At 25.6% G+C, this 14,810-nt stretch overlaps 1 protein-coding gene across 1 annotated transcript; it reads left to right on the top strand.

The window, feature by feature from the left end:
- The first annotated feature begins 4,139 nt into the window (after nt 1-4,139).
- On the top strand, nt 4,140-4,838 carry LOC130509243 (transcription factor UPBEAT1-like). Its single transcript, XM_057004999.1, has one exon. The coding sequence runs from the start codon at nt 4,340-4,342 to the stop codon at nt 4,643-4,645; it is 306 nt and encodes a 101-aa protein (XP_056860979.1). The 5' UTR covers nt 4,140-4,339; the 3' UTR covers nt 4,646-4,838.
- The last annotated feature ends 9,972 nt before the right edge of the window (nt 4,839-14,810 follow it).

Below are 14,810 nucleotides of genomic sequence, written 5' to 3'. Positions count from 1 at the left end.
TTAGATCATGATTATTAGGAGCCTAAACTTTATTTACCAAGTGAGGTGACTATTTAAATGTCTTCACCATGATACTATTTTCTTAATGATAACACTATATTTTGATCTTCTCTTTATAAGCACTATATTTTTCTTACTATTTTGATAAAACTTAATTGAATTTATAACTTTATTTAGAAAACAAAATACTTTTATAGTTGTTCTATTTTTTATTCAAAAAAGTTGTTCTATTATATTATTTTGATTTTCAAGTAATGTTTTACCTACACCCGTGATAGAACTGATATATCTGGTGATCTATGTATAATCTGGCTCAAATTTAGTAAAAAGATTTTCAATTAAAAATCCTAGAAAAACCGGTATAAATAGAAAAGCCACATACTATTTGATATTAGATGATCTGCTGTAAGCCCAAAAATATAATAATATGTCTGAAACTTTTTATCATATAACTCACATTTCTAATATTATATAAAAGTAAAAAAAACTTGTAAATCCTTTAACTTTAATGAATTTGTATTGTTATTTGAAGAAAATAAAACAATAGTAGTAGAAAAAGAATTTATTGATATGACATTACTTTCTCTATTTCTAAAAGATCCACGTTATAGAACTTTTCGCATTTTTTAATAAAACATATTAAAATTTAGCTATAAATGCGTAGTTTTCTGTAATTTTATATTTCCTATATTTTTAAACCAATAAGACTTCACAAAATGCAATTAATGTTTTTGAACTTCACAAATTTTCATTATTAGTTGACAAATATTGCATTGAAAATATGAAAATGTATCTTTTTGAAACAAAAATTTTCTCTAGAACATGGATATTTTAGAAACGGAGAAAGTATTAGTTTATTTTTAATTACTAATAAAATATAATAAGTTTGTATTTTATTTATTTCAGATCTAAAACTTAATTTTAAGATAATTTTAAAATATTTTAAACACTCAAAATTGGTATATCATTATTATGTAAACGTCATAGTGAATAATATTTTTAAATATTTATGTATATATTCATATTCGAACGTCAAATAATATTGTGCATGAAAAATATTTAAATTAACTGGAGAGTATAATTTGCATATTACTAGAATCATTATTGTTCACAAAATATGGAAAGTTCTAATTACTAAAAATATATAGAATATTTTATTGTTAGTTTAAATAAGTATTTTATATAAATTTAAATGGAAATAGCATGATATTGTAAATAATTCTAAAAGCAATGGCTCATACCCCATAACATCGCCAGAGGGTTTGGATCCACATGATATCGTCTGGAATCGTCATCACAACATCTAATGCCTACGGGATCATTTGAAAATTCATTTAGATATGTACCTTTTAACAAGATTTAGAAACACTGTAATAATATAAAATCATTATATCATAAATAAAATTTTGATAAATATTTATAAATATTTTCAATTAATCTTAATATATACGAAACAAAAGCAATATCAACAACCAAACAATATTTTAGATTTGAAATTAAACATGTATTGTACTTATTCTTTTTCTTGAAATTAAAGGCTTTCATGTATTGTACTTATTGACTGAAAAGAAATTCAATAGCACTAAAATGACTATAAACAATCATAACTCATAAAACATCAACATTATATATTGTCAACAAAAAGAGTGAGACAAAAATACAAAAATAATAAATTACAAAATATTATCTATTTATCCTCGTATATTATATTTATATTGTGTTTATTATGTTTATCATTTTTAGTTTTAGTGTTATTTAATGTTTTAATCCTAGTTTTTCATGCTTCCATATATATTTCTAATAAGTAAATTTTCATTTTGGTTTCTATAAAATATTTACTTTTTGGTTTTAAATATATATTTTTGATAATATTTATGATTTTACGGATAAATTAGTTATTAGTGTAAATTAATTTGTGATTTTGATGTTCGTCATGTACAAATACAAAATAATTTATTTTAAGTTAGGAATATGATTGTTTAATATTAAAAATATAAAGATATTTAACATAAGAATATAATTTATATTTACGATATTGTAGTAATCTGTAATAGGTTCGATATTTACAATAAGAATAGAGAAGTTGGTTATAATATTAGTTATTAAAATCATAAAGTAAAAATAAAATAAATATAATTATGATATTATCGGTAGCTATTGTTAACATCAATAGTTAATATCTATTTATAAATTAAATATCCTAAACAACTATATATTACCATATATATTAAAATATATTTTTAAACAAAAATATATATATCGGTAGAATATCTTTTGTTTATTAATTATCTTAAATATCTTGACAATATATATTATATTATATATATATATATATATATATATATATATATATATATATATATAATTTAAATAATTATATTAATTAAACTAATGATGCATCCTAAAATCATGGAGAATATAAAAAATAAACAAATTCATTTTTCAATAATAATATAGATATATAGATAAATATCTAAAAGAGCAACCAATCTAAATGAAATTAACAAAATTAATCAAAATTTAAATCTGTTTAGAATAAAAACATTATGATTGGATTCAGAGAATAAATGTAATATAATATATATCCAAGTGATAACCAAAATGACTAGATATTATCTATGCAAAATCATATGTTTAATTAAAATATAATAATATTATTAAATAAATCATATATAAAATATAAATTGATTTGAAATTGAAAATAATATATTAATCAATTATTATAATAAATTTATTTTATAATATTTATATCCATGCATACGTACGGAAAAATCATTTTGGTAATAATTTTTGAAAGATATGAAAGTATTATGATATTATAAAACTGACATATTTTGGATGGCCTAGACCAATAAGGAGGAAATAACATGTGCATGCACGTTCAGCTTATATAACATACAACGTGCTAACAAGCGATCAATATCAACCACTAAACTTTTCATCATGGCTAGTTTTATATATTAGGTAATTACATTTGCAGCCCACCATAAACTATGCACATACACTGCTTAATCATGCTTAATGTTAAGCTCATTCTCTCAATCATTCGAATTTCTATAATTAATATTATACGAGACGTACATATATCAAATATGTATAAAAAACTACAAAGTACATTGTTTCGTGTTGACGGCGGTGAGAGAATACATTGAATCAAATAGTCTGCGAGGGTATCTGATCAATATTGCTCTACGAATCTGTTTCTTGTTGTTTTATTTTAATATGAATAAACACACAAACACATGACGAGCAAAGGAAATAATCTTTTGAGATGTTTCGATTAAATCCACTCGCGATTTAAAAATCTTAAATATGAAGTTCAAAAATTCAAAGAAACATTGAAGATACTCGCATGTTCTTATGTCTTTTTAAATCAAAACATTATCCCATTCGCCAACATCGTTATCTACTTTGCCTAGAAAAATAAAACACCTAAAACTAGGAGGTGTCATAACTCATAATGACTGGTTTTTCTGGGTCATTTGCATCTCATTGTTTCCAGCTAATATAAGCCGGCGCAACTAATGAACAACCAAATAGCCATATAGTATCATTATCTATAAATGGATATCAATTCATACTAAATGCATCGTAGGAAAATCAAAACGTGGATGCATTTTCTGAAATTTTATCAACCGGAAAGATATACAAACACAAATTCCATCTTATCAACTTATCATATTTCAAGCCTTTCTTCAAAAAAAAACTTATCATATTTCAAGCACCACCTTCTTAATAGACCGACTGCATGCATTGCGTGTAAATTAGATAAGTATCTAATCTATAAGAAATAAAGCATAAAGATAATTACATTCTTATCGTTATTCGCCAACTTTCATAAACTCAAACTAATTGGCCGGAAGTTAATATAAAATTATAAAGCCCAACAAAGGAGGAATAAGACAGGGTGTTTCATGGTGATGTGAACGGGGAAAAAGATGGTGTTCTTAAGCATATAGGATAGTTAGGTGATGATGGAAAATCATGTGAGTGCATGTGCATCCAGTTGTATTTTGGTGACATTACCTCTAATCTAATCTAAACCCTAATTATCCATCAATTAACGACATTTTAAAACACAAAACAAAACAACCTTGTGGACACTTGTCCAAATATCATCCAATTCTTTTTGGATAGAAAAGAGAACCTTCTCAGAAGCTGTAATATCCATTTGAAGTTATATCAAAAGGTCGCTTACCTATTTATCTGTGTATATAAACTACGAGGCCGTCTCATATTGGGATCATATTAAATCATCATTGTAGAGTTCTTATCACTTGTCTATAAACCATTCTTTCATCACATTAACCAAAAAAATATTCTTGCATCATTTACAATTATGGGAGTAACATTAGAAGGACAAAGAAAGGAACTTTGGGTTTTGATGAGAAGGCAAAGAGATCGAAGGGCACTTGTGAAGAAGATCATGCCCCGATCGAAGAAGAGTTTAGAATCTCATAGAAGACAGTGTCGTTCAATTAACAGACGAGTGAAGACGCTGAAAGAGCTTATTCCCAACACCAAACCATCGGAAGGTTTGAATGGACTCTTTAGACAGACGGCAGATTATATTTTGGCTTTGGAAATGAAAGTGAGAGTTATGCAGACAATGGTTCAGGTTTTGACCGAAACTGATTGTGTCTAAATGACCTCAATATATATATATATATATATATATTCGTGTTATAATATGTTTTTCTAGTTTATATTTGTTCGTTTTTGTTTTTAGTATCTTGTGGGATTGTCTTGCATTGTGCAGTATAGAAAAGAATTTGGTTTACGTTGCTGATGTAGACTTTGCAAAAGAAAAAAAAAAACTCGCGATATATAACAGATGACTGATGTTTTGGCAAAAAACATCTGAATTTCTAAACATACCAATTCATAATTCGATTGTAATTGTCCATGCATGGATGGGAGTGTTTTTTGTGCGCAATCTATCATTGGCAAAGAACGAAGAGTTATATAGTTCTTCTCAAAGGAGGTGTCTAGATAAATGAACAAAGAAGAACAAAACAGAAGTTTTACTCCCTCTGTTTCTATGTAAGTGTCACTTTGACATTTTTTCACACAGATTAAAAAAGTGATGAAATATATGTAAGTTTTTATTTTACATTTTTTGACCAATAGTATTTGAGATAAATAAAATTATTTATAAAATCAATGCAGTTTACAATTAATTTTCAGTTTAAAGTAAGTATAATTTGTATTGAAATTGTAAAATGACTTTTTTGTGTAACAAAAAAGTTAAAATGACCCTTATTGTGAAACAGAGGGAATATAAAACAAATAGATATCAATGATTTTTTTTTCAGGAAAAGAAAAATTTAAGAAAAAGATAATGAAAATTATGTTTAGTTAGAGAATATGAATGCAGGGTGGCCAATACCATATGTGTTATCACTATTATTAACTCAGGATCATTCATAACTTTTACCCTTATTGACTCATGGAATATTACTTTTTTTGTGTCAGCAGACATACACATAATTATATAGATAATTGAGTAACTGAATCTAAAATTAATTAAAAGAGACATAGGAAGCAGTTACCAAGAGTTGATCAATTATATTAGAAATAATCAGACCCACTTCACTGAATTATCTGACCCACTAAGGAATTTATATTATATATATCTTCTTTTTATCAAATAGTTATTCTATATCTTATCAACTTATTTTTTATTATATCGACTTAATAGATTTTAAATCATATTGGTTGCAAAGCTTGTATGTGCCAATTTGAATTAATAACATAATATCTTAGCTATTTATTCTTTAACTAGTATAACTCCCGTCCTACGGACGGATATCATTTTATATGATATATTTTAAAATATAATACAGTATATGTATAGAATTTATAATGAAAAATAGATGAATAATATTTTATTTCCTTGAATTATCAAAATGGAGTTTAATAAAACCTACCAACTGTGGATATCTTTTTGCTTGCATTTAAATGATTTTTTTCTTATAAAATTCCATTGTTGTTATCTCATTTTTAGTTCACAGTTGAACATTATTTTAGTCACACACTGGCATAAAAAATTAGATGTGGCTACATTCAAACAAAGAGTTTGAAATAGTATAATAATTAATAAATAAGTGTTTCTAAACTAAATATATCCTTATATTTGATATAATCCCTACTAATAAAAGAGACATTTTGAGGTTCCATGGAGCGTCCACATCATCGGAATTTTTTTTTCCAAAAGATGACACGTGGCATCATTACTAAAAAAGAAAAACAAATAAAATTTAGATATACAATATAACGAAAACTAAATAATAAATAAATATACAATATAAGAAATAGAAATATTATATTAAACATCTATTTTTGTATTATATGCTATTTAAAGTATTCACAAATAATAAATAATGTATATAAGTTGATTTCATAAATTACTGAAAATGTCCACGTATTATTTTTAATCACCAAAATTTGCCAATCATTTTTTCAATTTGTTATTTCTAATTAATGTTAATATTACCAAAAATGTTCATTTTAAAATAAAATATAAATTGATATGAAAAGTTAAACTTAAAAAATTAAAAATATTATATATAAGTTACTTAATGTTAAACTATTTGTTTTTGTAAATTAACTTAAAAATAACTAACATAGAGGCTTTTGAAGCTCTATGGAGCGTGCACATAATCAGAATTTTTTTTAAAAGAACTAAGATTTAAAAACAAATAAAAGTCAAATATAAAATACAAGGAAAACTAAATAATAAATAAATATACAATATAAGAAATAAAAATATTATATTAAACATCTATCGTAATATTGACATATTTATATGGTCAATCAAGTTAAATATGTTAAACTTACAAAAGTCAAAGAACTATATATAATTTAACTTAATATATAATATATTTTCGAAATTAAGATAAAATATTTTTAAAATATAATAATTAACTTAAAAATGCAAGATATCTAAACAATTAAAACTATATAAATTTAGAACGCATGATTTTTAAAGTTTAGGTTATATGCTATTGAAAATATTCAATAATATGATTGAAGACACATAGGATTTTAAAACAACTAATCATAATATGAGAAATCATTATTTTAGTTTAATATTTAAAAAATGTCAATATTCCAAAAATTTGTTTGTTTCAAAATAAAATGGAAATCAATATCAAATAAGGAAAGCTAACAAAACTAAAAATTAACTGAATATATAATAAATTTTCGAAAATTAAAAAAATGTAAAACTTTTCGACAAAAAATTTTAAACAGGTAATTTCAATTTTTTATTATATGCTATTTAAAATATTCACAAATAATAAATCATATATATAAGTTGATGTCATAAATTACTGAAAATGTCCACGTATTATTTTTAATCACCAAAAATATGCCAATCATTTTTTTCAATTTTGTTATTTCTAATTAATGTTAATATTACAAAAATGTTCATTTTAAAATAAAATATAAATCAATATGAAAAGTTAAACTTAAAAATTAAAAACATTATATATAAGTTACTTAATGCTAAACTATTTTTTGTAAATTAACATAAAATAAATAACAATATAATTTTAAATAAATATTGAAAGATTTGAAAAAATGAAATAGAAATCAATATCAGATAAGGTAGGTTAACAAAAATAAATCGTTATATAAATTAACTTAATATTTATAATATTATTGAAATTTAACATAAAATAAAAAATTCAAGATTTTAAAACAGTTATACCTATATAGATTTAAAACATGTGATTTCAAAATTTAGGTTATATGCAATTGACAATATTCACAAATAACATAAATTATAAAAGTTGATGTTATAAATAATTGAGAATTTTCACATATATTTTGAAATAAATATAACCAATAAGGATAATTTAAAATAAAACTTATAAATATGTAATTCAGAACACGTGATTTTAAAGTTTAGGTTATATGATACTGAAAGTAACAAATAACATACACTATATACAAGTTGATGCATTTTTAAAAATTTATATTATATGCTATTGAAATATCCACAAATAGCATATACTATATATAAGTTAACTCTATAAATCATTGAACGTCAACATATTGTTTACTAAATAAACTAAATGTTTGAAAGATAACCGTAAATTAATTAACAAATATTAATCTTAAAAATAAAAGAATTTCAAATAAAAATAAAATATGAATTGAAAGTACATATGATTTCAAAATTGAAACTATTTAAATAGTTTTCTGATATTTTATATTTAAAAATATCAAATTATGATATTTGTAAATTCTATATGAACACATAATTTCTCTCAAAATAAAATGAAAATATAATAAGTTAAAGAAAAAATCATTCATCAAATATTTAACTTGATATATAACATAAATGTTTTAAATTCGACATAAATTTTTAACTGACCAAAAAAATAAAATAAATAAATAAAGTTTTCAAAAATTCATGTATGTAAAATTAAAATAAATAAAAAACTACAAATATATAATAAAAAATGTTAAAATTATCTTAAAATTTGGATTTATGTTTCTAATACAAATATATAATCCAGTAGTCTCTGCTTTTCTTGTTTATATTTTCTTTATTTAACATTTTACCCAAAAGAAAAGGTCGTTATAGGAGATTGACGTGTGTGGTGATCGTGAAGGTGTGGGCAAGAACCGTTGCAGAGATATTATTGAATTGGATTCGATTGTTAAGAACATTGTTACTCTTCACCTTTTTCTTTTTCTTTTTATTTTTATACACAATTTGTAAATTTTAAAAATATGAAATAGGATCCATGTGTCAAAATTTAACTAATAGAGTGACTTGTGCTTTAATATATAGGGGATTATTCGAATTCCTTATATATTAAAGGAGAAACATTTTGTAAAATGTGTTCACACACATTGACACAAAAATGTTTACGTGTTTGTCTCACATTCATTTAGCAATTAATGTGTTCATACACTAATTTCTTAATTTTATCACAGACAATTTAATGTATTCACATACTCGTTTTTTTAATTAAATCTTTTTTAGTTTTCGTATTATTAATTTTTCTATTAGTGAATTCAATTTCTCTCCAGACAAGTACTAAATAATATCATTGTTGAAAGAAATAAACTACAAAATCATTAAGATTCACATTAACTAAAATGTCAGAATGAAAATGTTTTTAGAAATTGAAAGTTTCATATTTTGCCGAACTTTATAATGGTTGAAGTTTATGTATACAAAAGAAACAAATAACTATGATTGGTTATGAATTAAGAAAATTTAGGTGAAAAACATCACACAAAGTTAGATCTTAGTTTAGCAAAATATTTTTTTTCTTTACAGAATTTTCAAATCAAACCAAAAATTAGAAACATAATCAGGTGATGATTGTTTGTTTGGTTTCTAGATTTTAGATTTTGGTATTTGGTTTTTAGTTTTTGGATATTAGATTTTAGATTTTTGTTTTTAGTTTTTGATTTTGCAGTAGATGTTACTTTTGGAAAAACATGAATTTTGATTTTAGATTTTAGATTTTGGTTTCTAGTTTTGGTTTTTACTTTTAGTTATATAATAAATAATTTTCTATTAATAATTTTAATTCCACAATAAATATTTCACTATTACTAAAATGAAACTGATAGTGAAATATTTATTCTGTAAATAATAAAATATTATTACCAAAACATGCATATGCTTATTTTAAAATAAAAACAGCAAACACAAAATAATATAATTATGTGTTTAAACATATACTAAAAATAATTTTATGTTTAAACATACATATATATAATTTATATTAGAAATATGTACATATGATATATGCAGAAATCTGGATATCTAAATCTAAAGTCTGCAAACATATTTTTTAATAAAATTTTCCATAACTATACTATATAATTTATTAACGGTTAACTTCAATTTTTATATGTGTAAAATTTAACAAAACATAACCACCTCATATAAATTTAGTATGATAGCAACCAAGCAATCAAATTAAAATATTACGTTGGAATTTTCCCTATTTGTTTTAATAGAGTTTATGAATTTTAATGATGAGTAGATTCTTGTGAAAGTAAATAGAAAATATACAATAATACAATAAGAATGAAGGAGTATCCATTAAAATTTAAAAATTAAAATAATTTTTTTCTTTTACAAAAACCAACGTCAACTACTCTGTAAAACTAATAAAATCTAGATTTTGGATTTTGGTTTTTGTTTACAATTGAACAGTTATTTCAAAAACTAGTTTTTCTATATTTTAGGGAATCAATTTCTTCATAATCTTGATTAGGAGGTTGATTTTTTGTAGATTCTAAACTAGTTTTTAGTTTTTGATTTTTAGAAACTACTTTTTACCCAATCATGATTTTGGTTAAATAGATTCCTTATTTTTTAAGGAAACTAGTTTTTGCTTCACGTTTTTTTTTTTCTTCTTAGAAACCAAAATCTCTATTATATTGGTTTCTTCTTAAACTAACCCACGACCAACACCAAAAAAATGCTTTTCTTCATCTTTTTATAAAATTGTTAATTTTATTAACTAATACTATATAAGACCAACTCTACAAAACACACACCCAAAGTAAACATAAACATAAAAACTATTAAATAATTTTATGTGTGTTATTAAAATGCTATTTTAGTTTTTATTTTATTTTTATAAAGTAAATATCTTACTACTAATAATATTTATCAAAATCCATTTTCTACCCAATAAAATTAATTTTTAGTTTATGAAGAAATATAACTATTATTGTGTACTATAACATATTTATAGACTTTTGTTTTTCCCATTTTTGAAATATTTGTTACATAAAATATAAAATTAAATTTGTAGATAGAAGTTATCAAGAATTATTTAATTCTAAATATTACATAAAATTAATGCATATATAGTTAAATTGTACACATATAATTAGTTTTTTGTACTTAACGACTAATGAATATATATTATAAATTATGCATATACATTTTACTTTTAATATGTACGGATATATGCATATATCATATGTATAAGTTACAATATTAAGTATATATATATGTATGTTTGTTTCAACATAAAATTAATTTTTGAAGTTTATGTTTAAACATATAATTATATTATTTTGTGTTTGTTTTTTTATTTTAAAATATGATTACGTGTATCTTGATAATAAATATTTTTTATATTATATTTTTTACATAATAAATATTTTACTATTAATAAAAAAATTATTTTATCATTGTAAAAAAACAAAAACCAAAAACTAAAATCTAAAAGCACCATTCATGATTTTTCAAAAACTAAAATCTACTGCAAAATCAAAAATCACAAATCAAAATCTAAAATCCAAAAACCAAAAACTAAAATCTAAAATCTAGAAACCAAACAAACAATCATCACCTAGATAATAAAGTAGTTTTTTGAAAAACAAAATCGAAAAACCATTTCAAAAACTACAAACAATCATCCTCTCAGATTGTAGAAAAAATCAAAAATCTGATAGTTGGCCTCAATTATGTACTAGGATAAATGAACTTAAGAAAGCACTTTCATCCATGAAAACCGTTAAAGATTTTTCAACAATCAAAATAATCACATACCAAGTTAAGATCCACGCTTTTATGCAGGGTGAAATGATTAAATTTATGATATTTGCATAACTTTATATGAAATATATTTTGTTTCGTAACATAAAATACATAGTAATTTGAAAAATTAAAATTTTAGAACGTACATTTCATTGGAAAAATGATTGGGATTAGCTAAATAGACTAATTTCTCATAATTAATCTTGATCCAATTTTACAGATCTCAAAAAGAATTTGATAGTATTTAGTAGTTAAAAGGCCTATCAATGTAAAATATGTTATGAATTGGCCACTTACGTTTTATTTTACTGTGTTGATAATACAATGTAAAATCTATAAATTAATAATCGACAAATAAATAAACACCATAAATGATAAATTTTGTTGGTCTCGATTTGACTGCTTCAAAATATGATACAAATCGATAAAATAATAAGATAATAGTTTTTTAGAAAATTATATAAAATAATAGTTGGTTCGTACTTATATAAAATTTGTATACATTAGTTATTAATTTATAATTTTAATGGGACCATATTTTATATATAATTTTCAGAAAATTATTATCTTATTATTTTATCGATTTGTATTAAAATTTAGTCTGGCCCAAGTTAAGTCCGAAAAAATAATTTATGATGTTTATTAATTAATCGAAGTATTAATTTGAATAATTTCAACTGTATACCAGAAATTTTATATGATTATTTCAAAATATTAAATTAACCATTGATCTTATGATAAAGAGTCAAATTCTTGTCATAATATTATCATACTCTCATACAATATTATAAATGATTAATAAATGATATTATCCGGGCGTAGCCTGGGAAAACCCTCTAGTGAACATAAAAGATGCTGCCTTCCATAGAAATAATAATTGTACTATATCCAAAGTTTTTCATTATATACAACACGAGGAACTATTGTATATATCTACTTAGAGCATTTTCAATGCAGTATTATTTTAATTTTATAATAATATTTAGAGATAAATTTACTTACTGTTAAAAAAACAAGAAGATAAAATTACTCAATCCACTTCTATTTATTCATTTATAATAGGAATTGATATTTTATTTCCTTAATCTATAGAAGAAAAAATAGCATTCTTCTATTCTTTACTTTATATTTAGAGACTACTAATTTAAAAGAATACATTGAAACATATTTCATTTTTATTATAGAGATATTTTACTTTAAAGTAAACATAAAAAAAAATCATTGGAAATGATCTTAGCTAATACTTATAGCATTAGCAGTTTAGCACAATCATTAAAAATAATGGAAGATCGATCACTAATACTTACGGAAAACAAAAAAAAAATATATTCAACAGAGATAAAGAGGGAGAAATAGAGATCGCAAACAGAGAAGAGAGAGCAAGACAGAGGAAACAGAGAGAGACAGAGAGATAGAGAGTACCGGTGATCAGGCCCGTCCCTCCTTTAAGGCAACTGAAGCATTGGCTTCAGGCCACAAAATATAAAACTAGAATATAGTCCACACCAAACAAAAGTCTATGTAGCTTAAATGGTTTCGGTAAATAAGTTTGAGTTTCTTTCCTGGTTCGAGCAATACCAAAACCATTTTTATAGATTTTTTATTGGGAGTTTTATTTATAAGGGCCACATATCTTGATAGGCTTTAAGCCTCGTAAAGGTTTGGGACGGCACTGCCGGTGATGAGCAGAGGAAGTTAGTGCAAAGATGACACAACAATAGTAATGCAGAAGGTAAACCAAAAGAGACAATTACACAAGCACACCCAATAGCTTTATTAGAAATCGTCTTGTACAACTCAATTACAAGTTCTGCTTAATCAGCCTCGCTAGCCTGTTAACACCCTAACAGCTGCTAGTAAACCATTCCTAAGCTACCCGCTTATGTTTCTCCACCGTCAAGTACTTCAGCCACTGCTTCAGCACGACCCAGAACACTTCCAAGAGCTTCTCTCTCTCTCTCTATAAGATCAGCCTCCGTGTTTCTGTCTCAATACAGACGAACCCATAGCTATCTTATACTAGTCTCAACGTTCCCGAAATCCTAGTCTCCAAGGAACCACAATATGGACATCTTCCATATCAATAAGTGCAACTTTCCTTTTCTTGGAATGCACTTATTCTTCTTCCTTTAAGTCATAAACTTGCTCCCCAAGTTTATTCCTCATTGCCTTTTCTCCAAGATACACGCTTGCTCTCCAAGCCCACACGACTCCAGCTCAGCACCTTGACTCCACATGGTCTTCACCACTCAACACGACGTATGCTTCAGCAACTACGTCAGCGACTACTTAATGGCAGACATCTTTACATCAACAATCTCCCCTTTTTAGCTTTATGTGCCGATCAAGCACAACCTTCTTCTGGTTCAACAACCATGTTCTCCACCTGGAAACTTCCACGCTTAATGTGCTCTTCTCCCCCACGAGATGCGCACCACACCATGCTTTTCTCCCCCATGAGACAAGCAACATCTACTTTAGGACGTCCATCACTATGTTCTTCTCCCCCATAAAGTATGCACTCCTTGGACCAGAACGTCACCATTCTCCCCCTGCTTGATTGTATACTAAGCTAAAACAAATGCTTAGATGTCAAGCCTTACAGACAAACCCGTATTCTACTCCATGCGTAATGCATCACGATCTGACGCACTTGTCGAGCTACCTCTCGACTCACTTCTGTTGAAGACCTGGCTTCCTTCATACGTCGTCTCCTTGACTATGAGCCCTTCCTAAACCACCCCGAGTGCCCTCTGCACTCGTTGCTACTGTCTTGGAGTGATTTCACTATCACCCTCCTGAAGATCACCTCGAATCACTTCCTGATGTACTTCGATCTCCTTCCCCTTTGTGCCACGAACAACTCCTTGTTCTGACTCAAAACTTGATGCATCTTGATCGTCCTCAAGATCACTCCTACCAGAGCTGCATCCATCTTCTAATGTCTCTTCCTTGATCTCATCAAGTAAGCCACTCTTGGCTACAGACACCTCTTCAACCCTCTTGGGTTTAGTGAACGTCTTGTTCACCCTCTTGGCCATGTTTCTGCTCTTCTCACGAGCAAAACACTCCACCTTCTTGTGTCCAACCTTTCCACAGAACCAGCAGCACATCCGATGTCGCTTCTTCTTTGGCCTGACACAACTGCTGATGCACCGATCAGTCTCCTTCTTTGTACCAGCTGCACAACCATACTTCAGAACCTCTTGTCTGACCTTCATGTTGCTGCACTGATGTAACACTTTCGGCTTGTTACTCACAGCTCCGCGCTGTAGTA

Source organism: Raphanus sativus, chromosome 3 (genome assembly GCF_000801105.2).
Source record: "Raphanus sativus cultivar WK10039 chromosome 3, ASM80110v3, whole genome shotgun sequence".
In the NCBI taxonomy this organism is placed as follows: domain Eukaryota; kingdom Viridiplantae; phylum Streptophyta; class Magnoliopsida; order Brassicales; family Brassicaceae; genus Raphanus; species Raphanus sativus.
The sequence above is the reverse complement of the archived record's forward strand: the minus strand, read 5'-3'. Positions and strand labels throughout refer to the sequence as shown.

What these genes read in the sequence shown, in the direction of transcription:
- LOC130509243 (XM_057004999.1), top strand. Translation starts at nt 4,340, where the DNA reads ATGGGAGTAACATTAGAAGGACAAAGAAAGGAACTTTGGGTTTTGATG.